The sequence below is a fragment of the Oncorhynchus mykiss genome, chromosome 20 (genome assembly GCF_013265735.2).
Source record: "Oncorhynchus mykiss isolate Arlee chromosome 20, USDA_OmykA_1.1, whole genome shotgun sequence".
Classification (NCBI taxonomy): Eukaryota; Metazoa; Chordata; class Actinopteri; order Salmoniformes; family Salmonidae; genus Oncorhynchus; species Oncorhynchus mykiss.
Window position 1 is genome coordinate 27769010 of NC_048584.1, and position 17713 is coordinate 27786722.

Below are 17713 nucleotides of genomic sequence, written 5' to 3' on the forward strand. Positions count from 1 at the left end.
TTAGCATATTTCCCAAAAATTACTTTTTACAACTATATCCAATAGATGTCACTGCTGCTTAGGATTGATATCACCAAGCAATAGCTTTAGGCTAGCTAGACTATAGCAAAGATTGTCTATTATATTGAAAAGATAGTCAAGTGACCGCTCTAACAATGGAAATACATGTCCTCCAAGACGGAAGGCAGGCGGGAGGAGGCAAGATCAGGTGGGACCATTCTAGCCAATGAGAGGGCAGATACGGGTGTGAACAACAGGCCATAGAGAGGGAGGACTCCTCTTTGTATCTGTGCCACTATAGCGTCTGTGACAGCATGAGCAGCGCCATTTAGGCTTTCTCCATTTTAAAGTAGTCAATTTTCTTCTTCTTTATTGGCTGATTGCGCCCAACTCATAGGAATATCCACCCAGTTGACTACTTTAAAATGGTGGAAGCCCTAAATAGCAATGTCCATGCTAAAGCGGGTTATATTCACGATGAGTCCTCTATCTATCTCTATGACAACAGGCACAACTCCCATAAATCGTTTATTCCCACTTATATCAGTGCATTTGTAACAACCTAACTATTACGAAACGTCTATTCGATCAAATAAGCCTCACGTAGCAAATTAGCAATTATATTTTTTGTTGACCAAATACGACACCACAAAAAAAAATGTCCACTTAGTGGGCTTATTTTCGTAGACGATTTAGGGCGGAGTAAAACCTCTCTCTTCGCCACTTCCTCTTTGACTATAGTGACGCAGCGCTAGTAATGACTCAAGTTTAACTTTAGTATTGTACTGTATACCGTATGAAATCAAATTGTTGCAGTTTAATTGATAGAGCTGTCTGTCATGCTTTTGGACCATGGATTTCATTAGCAATAATGCCATTGCAATTTGTATAGATTTTGTTCTACACTGCACATTTCCTATCTGGTAGAGGACCAGGTAAATTCTTTCCTGACTTCCTCTACAGTTGCTGCAACATACCTTCATCAGACTGCATTACACCAGAGGGGGAGCACCTAAACACTCTTATTTACAATGCAGTTAAAGTATGAAGCTCTGTGTAGCTGAGGGTTGGTTATGAAGACTGGTGCAAATAATTGTCTATGTAGAGTAGACAAGAGGTTACGTGTAATTACACATATCCTTTATATGCATTACATTTGTTAATAAACTCAAAACTCACCCTAGAATAATTATTTGAGATTAATCAGATATCTCCATGTAAATGTGTTTGCAAATCCTTGAGTACAGTATGTGTAGCCTACCTACACTGTTGAGAGGATAGAGAGGCAGACCAGCAGCCATTCTAACCAATTGGACAATGAAGTATCAATTATATTATATTGCATTATATTCTATTCATGGCAATGCATTTTGGGGCGGCAGGTAGCCTAGTGGTTAGAGCGTTGGATTAGTAACCGAAAGGCTGAAATATCGAATCCCTGAACCGAAAAGGTAAACATCTCTTTCTTCCCCTGAACAAGGCAGTTAACCCACTATTCCTAGGCCGTCATTGAAAATAAGAATTTGTTTTTAACTGATTTGCCTAGTTAACTGAAGGTAAAATAGATTGGATAAATACATTTCTCCCATAATACGACTAGCGTATGTAAGCCTACATTTTATGCATGAATCTAATTCAGTGTTTAGGTCAGATTCAGGACTTCTCTCATTTCAATGTAATTATTTATTCTAGGGCTGGCTGTCTCACAAGGGTCAGAAAATGACGCTCCCTCTTTGTGCTCACTAACGCTCGTCTGTGCACGGTAGGTGGGACCAGGCATTTCAGTACGCTATTCGTCACCAACACAACCCGGAGAACGTAGCCTAATGGCGTTTCGCTCAGACACCACCTATTGTGTGTGAGATGTAACTACGTCTGAAGGTTGTGACAGAGATATGTGGAAAGTCCCTAACACTGGAAATCCCCTTTAGTCAGTTTTTTTTCTCGGTCTACATTAACTAAATTAAGTTGGGGGACGTGATCTATGCTTTGACGGTCTATACAGTGAATCAACCAAAATAGAATTGATTGTGCAGAAAGCTGAATGGCGTTGTGTGGACTGCTGCGGTTAACCTGATTGAAGTGGCAGAGGACTACCCGGAGCATCCTTAGGCTTTGTTGGTAGTCTTTGTACCGACATATTGCACAGGTAATATTCATTCATATTCTATATATTTCTTTACCAAGGATTGTAACTCACTTTCATTTAAGCATTTGAAATATATCTACTATTGACTAACATTGAGAGGCCTTGGTCGTAGCATTGAGTTTCTGGGGACACAGACAGAGGTATGCGCGTTGGCATGGGCGCCATGGTTCTGACAGCCATTGTTTACGAAGACGTCACCCTCAAGCAATTAAAAAAACATTACCCAGTGGAATAAATAATTAATGTTACATTGTAACTATGTTTTTGACAATACTCGCGATGCAATGTTACAATGTTTCAACCGTTGCTGTCAGAGGAATTACGTAATCCGGACGTCAGCAGACTCCTGTTATTGTGTTTTGTGTAAACCGCAGCGCTCACCATTGTGCCAACGCTTCAATGTCTGCCAATATCGAAAGAGCGACAGTCTCCTTATTACATGGATATTTAGAGGTTCTCCTACAATGACATTATGCGCCTTCAAGGTAATCTATACCGTAATTGATGATGGATGCTTGAATTGCTTTGTTGCTTGAATTGTTTTGTTCTAAATAATGTATATGGTGCCCATAATATACAGTTACAGTATATTTCACATTGTAGGTAGGTACCTTTCCATAAGGTCTTAACAGCTTATTGTCATAAATGAAATGGGTACAGATATCTGACAGACTGTTCTACAGATGGGAGATTACTTATGATTCATGAGCAATGTGTTATTCTTGATGTTAAAACACATTACTTTCAAGTTCCTGTTTCAATGGTCCTCCATCTTGAATACTGAAAAGAACTGTAAGGGTTTTTAATAGTTCCATCCTGTACACTTATGCATCATTGTCAGTATTAACGACTTTTCTGTGATGGTGGGTGTGAGTGGGCCTAATGATTTCTACTAGCCACTGCCCAGCGCTGTGGGTCTGGGCAGTGACTTTGGGTCTGGAAATCACCATCAGTTTGTAGAAGGCGTCTGTCATGTGCCTCAATCCCATTGGGGCGGCAGAGGCTTTGGGGAAATTCTAACTTGGAAAAGAACACAAAAGCCCTCTTGTTTGTCTTTATTCATTACCCACAATTTGTCTAGTATTAGAAGTGGCCCATATAGTCCAGTGATCAGAACCACGTGCTGCCAATGAAACCAACCAACAACTTTTTATTTTTCTCCTCTTCAGTTCTGCGTTTGTACACATTACATCTGGTGAACACCATGTCCCAGGGACAGAATTTCCTGCCCAAGTTCCTCTTTGTGAGTAACCTGCTGAAAGCGGTCAAGATCCGGGAGCGGGTGCCCAACGATGTGGTGAAGCCGGCGGCCAGCGGAGGCCTGATGCACCACCTGCGGGGCATGCACCGCTACACCCTGGAGATGATCCGCATGAGCCAGTTCCCCCAGGCCTTCCAACAGGTCATCCAGGCAGCCATCTTGGACAGGGCCATGCAGAGCTCCCTAGAGCAGGAGAAGAAGCTCAACTGGTGCCGCGAGGTCAAGAAGATGGTGCCATTGAGAACCAATGGTAATGTATTAGTTTGGGTATCTGTTCCTCTTGCTGGTAGTAGGGGAGATGGTATTTGTCAAAGGAGTTTGAAAGACCTTGACACTGAAGAGTAAGAGTTACTCATACTGTTTCCCCTATGAGTTCTTTCAGCAGCAGTGGCAGGGTAACTTGGGGGAGTGGGGTGCATTGCTACTAGCGTTAGCACAATGACATGCTAGCTGTTAACATAGACTTCCAGTCATTGAGCCAACGAATATCCATTTAAAAGCGCTGGGCCAACGCTGCTAAATCAATATAGGGGAAACACGGGTACTCAGACATTATGGTAAATGACAATGGTGAGATTGATTATCTTTTAGAATGACCATTAGTAGCTCTTGATTTGACTGGTACCTAACATGACTCTGAAGATTTACAGTACAGGATTTGTTCAGCGTATCTAAATCCTGACGTCTAGGGTAATTATGTGGGAGATCCCAAAGCAGAAATTCTATGGTGTCATAGTGATAATTTCCCCACCATATTTCTAAAGACCATGTTGACTGAATTTATTCTGTTGACGCATTCAAACTCTGTAGTGCTCAGTTTCCGTCTGGTTAGATTCATACCTTGCAGTGGAGGTTTGGGTATACCCCTTCTCTCAATAAGTAGCTAAGTGAGTTGGACCTTTATTCACAAATCATACAGCAAACACACCCACCTGTCTTGACTCACACGTGGGTGAGTTACCATGTCAATCCTGTAATTTCATTGAATCATTGCAAATATGGAATGTTATTGTCAGGAGGAGATATAACCAGGTTATTAGGCTTGTTTTTGTGTTGTCTTATTGAGGGTAAATATCTTATCACCTGTGGAATAGACATCTTGAACTTTTGGTAATTTAATGCTGTCATAACAAAGTAACAGTACATGAAACATGAATCATAGGCTATTGGCTTTTCCCTACATGTTGAAACTACAGTATTTCCAGTAAAATGATAGTGATAACAAAAGTTTGTCTTCCTGGAAATCCAATTCAGAAACACCCTTTAACATGATACATATTTCCTTCCTTACGAAAGGATAGCATTTTCTCATAGAAGTTTCTGGAGGGCCCAGCTAGGCCTTGATTTGGGAAATCAGCGTATACAGTAGCCTCTCCTCTGAATGACACAGCAGCCATGACTTTCAGCAGAGGACTTTCAGACTGAGGAGGACCACCCTGTCTGTTGCTGGCTGGCTGCTGACTCACTGGAATTAATCTATTGTGTCAGGTGACCGGTGAATAAGAACAGGACAGGAGAAGCAGAGCAGGACATGAGAGACAAAGCAGGACATTGTGAGCCAGTGGATTCCCACTGTTGCCAAATAATGGATGGTCATTTTGTTGCTGACAAAAAAATCACAGTATTCTAAACGAGAACACTGAGAATACCACGTACTGATTTTAGGCAAAATCACAACTTTAATGTGTCACAGAATGGCCAAACAAAATATAAATGAAAATGTAGATGTGTGCATCTATAGTAACCCTTAGGGTGAGTGTATATCCCCAAAAAGCGAAAATCTAAATATTGGCATGGTGGAGAAATGAAGCAAGTAAGAGGCATTATGGATGTTACATGAAATGGACAAGCATTTTGGGAAGACTGAACATATTAGCAAAAGTCTGTGAGTTTGTAAGTCTTAGGTTGAAACATGGATAGCCATTTCGAAGGAAAGGTTTGGTTGAACACAAAAACAATACTTTTGAAAAGATTTTAATTTGCAATATTACTTTAGAAGGAAATAGCTACCGTTATGGATGTTACATCCTCCGTTATGAAAGTTACGGAGTCTGAAATAGACATAAAAATGTTTGGTCATCTGGAACGTTTTTAAGATGTCAGCAAAAAGCATAGTAGTTTAGGATTACAGGTAGCCTTGATAATATACTGTATAGGCTAAGGCCATACCCCACATCCTATCAGGGTCGTTGTTTTCCTTTATGTACACTACCGTTCAAAAGTCTGGGGTCACTTAGAAATGTCCTTGTTTTTGAAAGAAAAGCTATTTTTTTTGTCCATTAAAATAACATCACATTGATCAGAAATACAGTGTAGACATTGTTAATGTTATAAATGACTATTGTAACTGGAAACGGCAGATTTTTAATGGAATATCTACATAGGCGTATAGAGGCCCATTATCAGCAACCATTACTCCTGTGTTCCAATGGCACATTGTGTTAGCTAATCCATGTTTATCATTTTAAAAGGCTAACTGATCATTAGAAAACCCTTTTGCAAATATGTTAGCATAGCTGAAAACGTTTTTTTTTATGATTAAAGAAGCATTTTAAACTGGCCTTCTTTAGACTAGTTGAGTATCTGGAGCATCAGCATTTGTGGGCCCAATAACAGGCTCAAAATGGCCAGAAACAAAGATCTTTCTTCTGAAACTCGTCAATCTATTCTTGTTCTGAGAAATTAAGGCTATTCCATGTGAGAAATTGTCAAGAAACGGAAGATCTCGTACAACGCTGTGTACTACTCCGTTCACAGAACAGCGCAAACTGTCTCTAACAAGAATAGAAAGAGGAGTGGGAGGCCCGGTGCACAACTGACCAAGAGGACAAGTACATTAGTGTCAACAGTGAAGAGGCGACTCCGGGATGCTGGCCTTCTAGGCAGAGTTCCTTTGTCCAGTGTCTGTGTTCTTTTGCCCATCTTAATCTTTTATTTTTATTGGCCTGTCTGAGATATGGCTTTTTCTTTGCAACTCTGCCTAGAAGGCCAACATCCCGGAGTTGCCTCTTCACTGTTGACGTTGAGGTTTGTGTTTTGCGGGTACTATTTAATGAAGCTGCCAGTTGAGGACTTGTGAGGCGTCTGTTTCTCAAACTAGACGCTCTAATGTACTTATCATCTTGCTCAGTTGTGCACCGGGGCCTCCCACTCCTCTTTCTATTCTGGTTAGAGCCAGTTTACGCAGTTCTGTGAAGGGAGTAGTACACAGCATTGTACAAGAGCCTTCATTACTCAGAACAAGAATAGACTGACGAGTTTCAGAAGAAAGATCTTTGTTTCTGGCCATTTTGAATCTGGGTTTTCTAATGATCAGTTAGCCTTTTAAAATGATAAACTTGGATTAGCTAACACAAAGTGCAATTGGAACACAGGAGTGATGGTTGCTGATAATGGGCCTATGTAGATATTCAATAAAAAAATCAGCCGTTTCCAGCTACAATAGTAATTTACAACCTTAACAATGTCTACACTGTATTTCTGATTAATTTTATGTTATTTTAATGGACAAAAAAATGAGGTTTTCTTTCAAAAACAAGGACATTTCTAAGTGACTCCAAACTTTTGAACGGTAGTGTATTTCAAAATGAACCGTTACGAACTGAATGTAGACACAAATATGCCATTTTTCTTGTATTACACCTTATTGGAAATATGATATAACATTATGCAAATGTGGTAAAAATACTGTAGATGTGCATATAACACCAATCCATTTTACTGGACCCTGAATGAAGTCAGCATATTTTGGGGGGGTTTCATTTGAATAACACTCCAGGACTAATCACAGATTGTGGATAAGCATTCTTTTCATCTTTCTATCTTAAAAAAACTACTACCATGTATGGGAAATTATATCACATAATGTTCAATATATCAATATTACTTCTGTAAAAGTCTAAGAATACATCTCAGAACAAGCACACAAAATGTGTGAATGCACATGCTTTTGAAGGTAAGCTATGAGACATCTATATCCATCACATCCACAACCGTTATGGATGTTACGACTATCATAACGCTGAAAAAGGATACTCATATATAAACAACTTGATGAAAGTTAACGTTGCAGAGAAAGTTTCAGGACGATCCGATGTAAGGGGCTTAGATGTTACATTGCCCCCCCTCCCCCCACCCCCACCCCCCATCTTCACAAGACTGTAAGATAAGCAAATACAACTGAAGACATTCCATTAGGTATTACTTCATTAACATCTCAACCTTTTAACAAACACTAGTGGACAGCTGTGAGTGGGAAAACACGCTCTCCTACTCTGTATTGGCCCAAATTCAACTGGTTAAATAAAGCTTGCACTCCAACATTTAGACCTTGGATAATTATGAAAGTGGTTTCGTTTGCAAATGACTAACTTTATTGTGCATGCTCAGGTTGACTTTCCCAGGGAATTGCCCATTTACCAAGAAGATTTTATAGTCTGAAGGCAGACATTCAAAGGCAGGGTTACCTATTTTATTTTTTATTGTCTGATTAATATACAACTGTAGGGATCTGTTCACAGTGTTCGGCAGAGTGCAACATTACAGAAAGTTCAGATAGAAATGTATTATGTAGAAGAACATCTACATTTGCCATTTATCATTTAAAATAGGCAATTGTGTCAGATCTCATTCCATTTCTATCTGCAACATGTCAAATCTTTTCAAATCACTGAATACACCCCAAGTATAGGTTTTATGTCTACATATGAAGATTCTGACAACACAACAAGCATAGTGTGTTTTTACCAGAAATAGGTTTTTGTCCAGTATGATTCAACCTTAAGATGGAACATAATCAAGATTTCCTGTTCTGTGTGGAGGTTTGTTGTTGCTCGGGTAGAATGTTCCCTTTACTGACGGAAAGCATTCTCCTCATACATCAAATTATTTAAAGGATAGAAATAGAAAAAACATTTTAGGCCCCTTTCCCTTGTATCCCTACTAGGCTCATGTCCTGCCTCTATTGGCAGCAGGTATCTACAGACTGGGGTGCAGATATTACATAGGTATAATAGTGGTGTACATATTACATAGTGGTGCACATAGTAATACATATATAGCAGTGCACATATAGTAGTACATATATAAAAACAGTGGTGCAACACAGTGTTCACTTCTACAGGCCCAGACTGGTTCTTCAGCCTGGCGGAAGACAAAAAAGAGGAAGGCAGAAGGTGTCCCATGTCAGTACTCAGAACTTCCTTTTTTAAGTAGAGAAATATGCGTGTGTATATATAAAAATATATCATCCCACGCGAAAATGAGACCTCTACTGGTCGTCGGCGAAGCTCGTAAAGAGAAAGCGTTCCAGCCGAGCCAAGCTCCGCCCCTCTGGAAAGTCCAGAGTCTGATGTCTATGGAGCAGCAGACAAGGGAAGAAAGAGTCGAATGGCAGCCTCACGGCACTTAGTCACAGAGAACCACACTCAGGGAAATTCCTCTCTTCAGTGTGGCAGGCAGCAGGGTATTTCAGACGAGCTAGGCTCCCCGTACTCACTGATGTTTCACAATGACAAAAAGACCCGCCGCCCTGCAATAAGAGTCAACATTTTCTCCATACAGTTTACCATTCATTTCTTAAACTTGGATTAAAACCTGCATACGCAACTCGTAATTTACCTGATTTACTCATTCAGCCCCTGTCTGTCACCCTATCCAGTCATCACTGAAGGCTGTTCTTTCATTCTCTTATTTAGTTTAGGTTATTTCAGTGTTAACGTGCCAATGGACCATACAACTGTCTAATTAAAATACAGTTAGAGTTTAAACCAATTCTGTATGTGTCTTAGGCCTAGTGGTCCAGTCTTTTTTTGCCATGTTGTATGGCATGATGACAACAATAGAAGACTGATAGAGTGGGGAGAACAAGTATTTGATACACTGCTGATTTTGCAGGATTTCATAATTACAAAGCATGTAGAGGTCTGTCATTTTTATCATATGTGCACTTCAACTGTGAGAAACGGAATCTAAAACAAAACTCTAGAAAATCACATTGTATGATTTTTAAGTAATTAATTAGCATTTTATTGCATGACATAAGTATTTGATACATCAGAAAAGCAGAACTTAATATTTGGTACAGAAACCTTTCTTTGCAATTACAGAGATCATACGTTTCCTGTAGTTCTTGACCAGGTTTGCACACACTGCAGCAGGGATTTTGGCCCACTCCTCCATACAGACCTTCTCCAGATCCTTCAAGTTTCGGGACTGTCGCTGGGCAATATGGACTTTCAGCTCCCTCCAAAGATTTTCTATTGGGTTCAAGTCTGGAGACTGGCTAGGCCACTCCAGGACCTTGAGATGCTTCTTACGGAGCCACTCCTTAGTTGCCCTGACTGTGTGTTTCGGGTCGTTGTCATGCTGGAAGACACAGCCACGACCCATCTTCAATGCTCTTACTGAGGGTAGGAGGTTGTTGGCCAAGATCTTGCGAAAGATGGCCCCATCCGTCCTCCCCTCAATACGGTGCAGTCGTCCTGTCCCCTTTGCAGAAAAGCATCCCCAAAGAATGATGTTTCCACCTCCATGCTTCACGGTTGGGATGGTGTTCTTGGGGTTGTACTCATCCTTCTTCTTTCTCCAAACACATGGCGAGTGGAGTTTAGACCAAAAAGCTCTATTTTTGTCTCATCAGACCACATGACCTTCTCTCAAACTTCAGATGGGCCTGGACATGCGCTGGCTTGAGTAGGGGGACCTTGCGTGCACTGCAGGATCTTAATCCATGACGGTGTAGTGTGTTACTAATGGTTTTCTTTGAGACTGTGGTCCCAGCTCTCTTCAGGTCATTGACCAGGTCCTGCCGTATAGTTCTGGGCTGATCCCTCCCCTTCCTCATGATCATTGATGCCCCACGAGGTGAGATCTTGCATGGAGCCCCAGACCGAGGGTGATTGACCGTCATCTTGAACTTCTTCCATTTTCTAATAATTGCGCCAACAGTTTTTGCCTTCTCACCAAGCAGCTTGCCTATTGTCCTGTAGCCCATCCCAGCCTTGTGCAGGTCTACAATTTTATCCCTGATGTCCTTACACAGCTCTCTGGACTTGGCCATCGTGGAGAGGTTGGAGTCTGTTTGATTGAGTGTGTGGACAGGTGTCTTTTATACAGGTAACGAGTTCAAACAGGTGCAGTTAATACAGGTAATGAGTGGAGAACAGGAGGGCTTCTTAAAGAAAAACAGGTCTGTGAGAGCCGGAATTCTTACTGGTTGGTAGGTGATCAAATACTTATGTCATGCAATAAAAGGCAAATTAATTACTTAAAAATCATACAATGTGATTTTCTGGATTTTTGTTTTAGATTCGGTCTCTCACAGTTGAAGTGTACCTATGATAACAATTACAGACCTCTACATGCTTTGTAAGTAGGAAAACCTGCAAAATCGGCAGTGTATCAAATACTTGTTCTCCCCTCTGTACATAAAGTGTGGGACCAGGCCAATGTGTCAAAGCCCACAGTACCTGCACAATTTTTTTTCTCTGGTCTCTCAAAGAAGATAAAAAAGGAATGCAATAAAAGTACACCACAAAAACGAACAGTGCTGATAGAGTCTGTGACATCAATCTTTCTCAGGCCTTTTTATATTTCCTCTGTAAGGTGATGAATGATGGTCAGATATAATGGATGCCTAAAGAGCTCTGTGAGAGCTTGTCTGGAAATCCCCTCTCCTTTTAGACTTTTTTCTCCAAGCCATATGGGTCTTTGTCTGTCATGGATAGTTTTGCCGTTAATGACTTGGAGTATTACCTGTGGTGATGTGAGGATGGGCACTTTGTATTTCACATAAACACAGATTCATACTAAAGGACGGGAGATAAACTTAACATCTACTGTACGTGTCTGGCTCAAACCAGAGTTCTACAAAGTGGAATGCGTCAACATAATAAAGTCAGTCGACATATTTGTTGACACAGGCTTTTTATTAATATGTGATATCCCCCTTACGCTAGTCTAGGTCATGTTATTATTGTTTACATGTGTTCTAGTGGGGATCCTGTGCCGTATGTAATATCTACTCCCATTTCTCATGTGTTGCAGGAGATGGGAACTGTCTTCTCCATGCTGCATCTCAGTACATGCTGGGGGTGCAGGACACAGACCTTGTCCTGAGGAAGGCCCTGTTCAGCGTGCTAAAGGAGACAGACACGGGCAACTTCAGAGCCCGTTTCCAGACTGAGCTGCTGCAGTCTCAGGAGTTCACCCAGACTGGCCTGCGTTACAGCACCATGGTGAGGAACGGAGGCCCTGCTACGGCTAGGATGGTGTTACTATAGCAGACCTGGGTGCATAATGATAATTGCATAATGTCAGATACTTGGAAAGTATAGTAAGGCGTGCTTAATTTAGTTTGGAGTTTGCACTTTTGGGCCTATTCCATTGGTGTCATTGTACCAGGCAAGCTATGTCAAGTGCAGCCCAAGTATTTGAAAGTGTTTGACGTATTGTATATATTTGACCAAGATCTGTTAGTAGTATCGCCTGTTAGTAGTATCACCCAAGTCTGTTAGTAGTATCACCTGTTAGTAGTATCACCCAGGTCTGTTAGTAGTATCACCTGTTAGTAGTATCACCCAGGTCTGTTAGTAGTATCACCTGTTAGTAGTATCACCCAGGTCTGTTAGTAGTAGCACCTGTTAGTAGTATCACCCAGGTCTGTTAGTAGTATCACCTGTTAGTAGTATCACCCAGGTCTGTTAGTAGTATCACCTGTTAGTAGTATCACCCAGGTCTGTTAGTAGTATCACCTGTTAGTAGTATCACCCAGGTCTGTTAGTAGTATCACCTGTTAGTAGTATCACCTGTTAGTAGTATCACCCAGGTCTGTTAGTAGTATCACCTGTTAGTAGTATCACCCAGGTCTGTTAGTAGTATCACCCAGGTCTGTTAGTAGTATCACCCAGGTCTGTTAGTAGTATCACCCAGGTCTGTTAGTAGTATCACCTGTTAGTAGTATCACCCAGGTCTGTTAGTAGTATCACCCAGGTCTGTTAGTAGTATCACCTGTTAGTAGTATCACCCAGGTCTGTTAGTAGTATCACCCAGGTCTGTTAGTAGTATCACCCAGGTCTGTTAGTAGTATCACCTGTTAGTAGTATCATAATGTTCAAAGCAGCCTATCTCAAAATGTTTTGTATTTTCAGAATTGGGAGGAGGAATGGGAGAAGATCATCAAGATGGCATCACCTGTATCCAGCAGCAACGGGCTGCAGTTTGACTCCCTGGAAGACATACACATCTTTGTCCTCTCAAACATCCTCCGCAGGCCCATCATCGTCATCGCAGGTACAGCCTTTCTCAATGGAGCCTTTCATCATTCAGTTCATCAGAAGTTTTGTTTACATTGTACAAGTATGCTCCGTCTCTATTCTGTTGGTTCAATTGTACAGGTCAAACTCAAGCACACATTTTTGAAAGTGTTTGACAAATTATTTTGACCCTGGTCTGGTGTGTACAGTTTCTGTACCTCTTTCTGTAGGTCTGTCTGCTATTGCAGTAGAAGCAATCAGTCAAGTATGGTGTCCAGTGTCTAACTCATGGCTGTATCCTTACAGATCAGGTGCTACGTAGCATGAAATCCTGCTCCTCCTTCTCTCCCCTCAATGTGGGGGGCATCTACCTGCCTTTACACTGGCCTCCAGGGGAGTGCTACAAGTACCCCATAGTGCTCGGCTACGACTCCCAGCACTTTGCCCCCCTCATCACCATCAAAGACAGTGGCCCGGGTGTGTACAGTAACCGTCATTGATAGATTACACTGTTGAGGAGAGCTTGTAGAATGAGGGTGAATGTGACCTATATACCGCATCCTACTAAATTTAGTAATTTCTTCTGCTGTTTTTGTTGTACAGCGTCATTGGGTCCCAGAAAAGTGGTATATACCTAACACCTATGTATTATTCATGTATTATTATTATGACTGTGTGCCCCAGAGATCCGAGCGGTGCCGCTGATCAACCCGGGTCGTGGGGACTTCGAGGAGCTCAAGGTGCACTTTCTGATGGAGAAGGAGCAGACGCAGAAGGAGAGGCTGCTGAAGGACTACCTGATGCTGATTGAAATCCCTGTCATTGGACTGGGCTATGACACCACACGCATCATCAACGCTGCCAGGTGGGTGGGACACTAGAGGCATGGGGAACTACAGAGAACAGGATATAAAGCATGGTTTAAAAAGCACTACAAATCTGTTTTTAAAAGTATGTTTGTGGCATAATAGTACTTCATTTGTATTTACCTTATTTAGTCGAGTGGGTCAGTTGAGAAACAATTGTCAATAGATGACGACCTGGCCGAGAGGTGTGTGATTAGCCTATCAATAGTTCTGAGTGTGTTCCATGTTGCCTCTCCCAGGCTGGATGAAGGGAACCTGCCTGAGGACATGAACCTGATGGAGGACTACCTCCAGTTGGTCAACCACGAGTACAAGCGCTGGCAGGAAGACAAGGACCAACTGTGGGCCGCCCAGCCCCATAGACCACCCCCCTTCTCCGTGTCCCAGCTGTCCCTTATCGAGATCCGCTGTGCCACACCACGATGCACCTTCTACGTCTCCGTGGACACCCAGCCACACTGCCACGAGTGCTTTGAGAAACGCCAGGGCCAGCCTAATGGGAGGATAGAGGCTGCTCCTACGAAAGGCGGTGGTCAGGCTTGTGAGCCAGAGTGTAGTAGTGGCTGCCGGGCAGTGTTATCCAGCCCACGCTCCGTCCCTCCCCCACCCACGGCGCCCAGCCTCAGCCTGTACAGCGAGACCCACGCCATGAAGTGCAAGACACCCGGCTGCCTTTTCACCCTCAGCGTGGAGCACGATGGTCTGTGTGAACGCTGCTTCAACACCCGGCAGAATGCACCCACTGCTGATGGCCCCTCGGGCCTCCCCCTGCCTGCCCACCTCGGCTGGCCCCAGTGGGGCGCGGGACGGGAGCAGGAGACAGAGCGGTGCAACGTGTGCCACCAGAAGGCCTTCAGGATATTTAACGGACTGTGCCCCCCGTGCCTCCAGAGGACTGCTACGGAGAGGGGCGAGGATCCCCAGCCACCGGCAACAGCCAGGATAGAGGCCTCCTCTGGGTCGTTATGGACCCAGCCCCAGCCAAGGGACTCTGAGCGCTCAGGCACCTCGGCTCTCAACGGCCACACGTCTGGCCGGCCCTGTAAGAGGTCGGGATGCCAGTTCTTCGGGACTCAACAGAATCTTGGATTCTGCACCATCTGTTACCTGGACTATCAGACCAACCACCGTAAGTCTAATCAGCCGCTTGCTCATAGTCATTTTAACAAGAAATGCTATTCTAATCATTTCCCAGCAAAACCTTGATTTTATCAAAGGGAATCAGGCCACATCAAACCCACAGTGGTCATGTCTACTATTCATCTACTTATATCAGTATACTTAGAGACAACATGAAACAAACAAAATGTTTAGACAGTACTGGGAAACCTGCAAATTTACTGGAATCTCAAGATAAGTTGATATTGTGTGTGGTCATATGTGAGTTTGACGTGTGGTTTTGCTGTGTTCCCCTCCCCCAGTGGCGACCCCTCATCCTCCCCCTGCTCCAATCCAGAGTCGTCACGCGTCAGAGGCAGGTTTCCAGGATGCTTCGCGCTGTCGGGGCCCGGACTGTGGGGCCATGGGCAAGGTCATGCTGGAGGGTTACTGCAACAAGTGCTACGTAAAGGAGCAGAGCACCAGGCTCAACCAGGCTGCTACCAGGGCTCCCGGCACCCACTCCCCTCCACTGGTCATGGTGAGTGTCTCCTTCCCTCTCACACAGGGCCCAGTGGCTGAACACCACATTTTGAATTGCAGATAATAAAAATTTTAAAAAATTGTTTCAGAGAGTAAATAAAAGTCTTAGATCAGATAGAATGATTTGTTTCCACAAGTGACAATGTTCCTCTGTTTTTCTCTCTCTCTGCAGCGAACAGCTAAACCAGAAAGAGACAGAACCAGACAGACGCAGACCCAGACCCAGACCCAGGCAACGTGTAGGCGGAGTGGCTGCAGTAACATCTCCCCCGGCTGCACAGACCTGTGTCCAGAGTGCCACACGCGAAACACGCGGGGGCAGAGAGAGAGTCGCAGGGAGAGGGCAGGGGCACCTAAAGAGAAGACAAAGCAGCGCTGTAAAACCCTAGGCTGTGAGCACTATGCTAACCAAGAGAAGCAAGGCTACTGTAATGAATGTGACCTCTTTAAGCAGATCTACAGGGGGTGAGCCCAAAGGTTTGGGGAAGATTAAAATGGCCGTGCCACGATGCTAGTCAATGCATCTCTGAAACTAGTGACCTTACGGCCAAAAGCCCATTTTAAAATGTGTTCATGAAGAGCGGGGGCAGTAGAAATGGCCGGCAGAATACCTCTTAGTGCAATTATTATTATCTCACGTGTACAGGACGAGAGGTGAGGTATACGTGTCATAAAACTGACAACATATGTACAGTATGTATCTAAGTACATACTGTATCATGCTGGACTACTGATTGTATCTTGAAAAAAGCGCAATGTGTAAACTGCTTAATAATACGGCCAAGGAATGATCTATCAAGCAGCTAGCTACCTACACAATAATGTGATAAACCACAGCTTTTGTTTAAGAACCTCATTGACCAAAGTTCTGACAAGTGCAGAGCTGTGCCAAAGCCATCATGCACTGCCAAAAGGAGTTTGTTTAGTCAAAATTCGGTTTTAAACAGGAGTAGTTACAGTCTCAAAAACTGCACCTACCTAGACAGCTAATGTACAGTCTCTGAGCATTTGCGAGTGGGCAGGACCCTTAAAAGTATGGTGCTACTTGTACAGAAAGCAAACATGGAGGTTCTGTGACATGACAGAGAAAACAGTAGTTAGAACTCAATAATATTCAACCTCTCCCACCGCCGCATAGATGTCTGCTGGCAGTACAGATGCTGTTGCCTTTTGTGGTTGTGTTCTTGTTTGCTGTTGACCACTTTTGTATCTGTACTGTAGAAATACAAGTTAATGCTTGCCCTGAGAGTTGTGCCGTGTTACAGTATGTTCTATATGTGGCCTCTGTTAATGCTGGGCAATTACCTTCACACAGACTCCAAGTTAATGACTAACTTACAGAGAAAGATAAGAGCAGAGTTCAGTTGATCTCGTCCAAGGGGATTGCCAGTGAAGAAAGGAGTGTGTGTTTGAAAGGAAAGGAAAGAAAACATAAGTGCAGGAGAAATCCCCTTAGAGCTCAATACCTCAGTCAGAGGAGGGAGGGAGGCCAAGAGAAGGTAAACAAATACACCTGTGGGGAAAAAAATGAAAGAGCTTGGTTCACACCATGTAGCTGTGGCATGGCAGCCAGTGCTCTTAGCTACCATGAGCTGGTAGGCCCCAGCCTGCAGTAAAATACCTCTCCACCCGTAGAACCTGGCTTGCAGTAGAGTACCTCTTCATCATAGGGGCTCTGCTGAAATCTGCTCTGCTCACACGATGCCTCACTCCAGTACTCACACCTGTGTGATATGCGCAAGCAAACTGACATTCCTTTTCTTCCTTTATATCTATATATTTGAACTGACATTTTTGTTCCTGCCAAAAAACGTGCCATCATCTGCAAAGCATTCTCGTGACCTCTTAACCAACGCAACGTTGAAACAAAAGAACGTCTGTTCAATATGCATATCTGACGTCTGTTAAAAATGAGATTTATGGTAGCCTAGATAGAGATCTGGTCTTTAATCAGATGATAAACATAATATAATATAAGGGCAATTAGTAGTCAGTTCATTACGAGACATCAAAGGAGTACATGCTCTTTGGTTATGGGTCGGAACTCTGATCATCACATACTACTTGCACAATACTTAATAAGCTGCTCCGGAATTTAGGATGGTACTTTCCTTGACATGCATAGGGACATTCCAATGTTAGACGTAAACACGCAAAGTTGTAACAAAACATGCAAAAGTTGTGAGATACATTTTTGTGTAACCTTTCAATAATAGGGTATTGTATGAAAAGCTTTGTTTTGTTTGTTAAGTATTTATTCATATCAAATATTATCTGTATTGTGCGTTTCAATACTTATTTATATGTTGTCCTGAAATGAATTATTTTTATTAAGAAAACCTGACATTGTCTTGTTGCTTATTTCAACACTGTGTATATTTGTGTGTGTGTGTGTGTGTGTGTGTGTGTGTGTGTGTGTGTGTGCTTGCGTATGAACAAACTCTACAGAACATATTTCTACATTTCGTATGTGAGTAACTGGATATTGCTCAATGATTGGTTTTAAAAAATGACATTATTCTGTGTTTTCTGTTTTTAGAGG

At 42.7% G+C, this 17713-nt stretch overlaps 1 protein-coding gene across 2 annotated transcripts; it reads left to right on the forward strand.

Annotated features, from left to right (window-relative positions):
* Positions 1 to 1732: 1732 nt before the first annotated feature.
* LOC100136337 (tumor necrosis factor alpha-induced protein 3) lies at positions 1733 to 17510 on the forward strand. 2 transcript variants are annotated; one of them, XM_036956110.1, is made up of 9 exons: positions 1733 to 2149; positions 3319 to 3660; positions 11457 to 11647; positions 12560 to 12701; positions 12971 to 13141; positions 13349 to 13529; positions 13770 to 14659; positions 14952 to 15169; positions 15344 to 17510. In XM_036956110.1, the coding sequence occupies exons 2-9, from the start codon at positions 3354 to 3356 to the stop codon at positions 15638 to 15640; spliced, it is 2397 nt and encodes a 798-aa protein (XP_036812005.1). In that variant the 5' UTR covers positions 1733 to 2149; positions 3319 to 3353; the 3' UTR covers positions 15641 to 17510. The 2 variants fall into 2 exon arrangements, with proteins under 2 accessions (XP_036812005.1, XP_036812004.1); XM_036956109.1 differs by lacking the exon at positions 1733 to 2149 and adding an exon at positions 2272 to 2634.
* Positions 17511 to 17713: the final 203 nt, after the last annotated feature.

Bases quoted from the DNA above. Each gene is read 5' to 3' on its own strand.
- LOC100136337 (XM_036956109.1), top strand. The intron at 13,142-13,348 runs GTGTGTACAGTA...TGTGTGCCCCAG, and splicing joins CATCAAAGACAGTGGCCCGG to AGATCCGAGCGGTGCCGCTG. The intron at 15,170-15,343 runs GTGAGTGTCTCC...CTCTCTCTGCAG, and splicing joins ACTCCCCTCCACTGGTCATG to CGAACAGCTAAACCAGAAAG.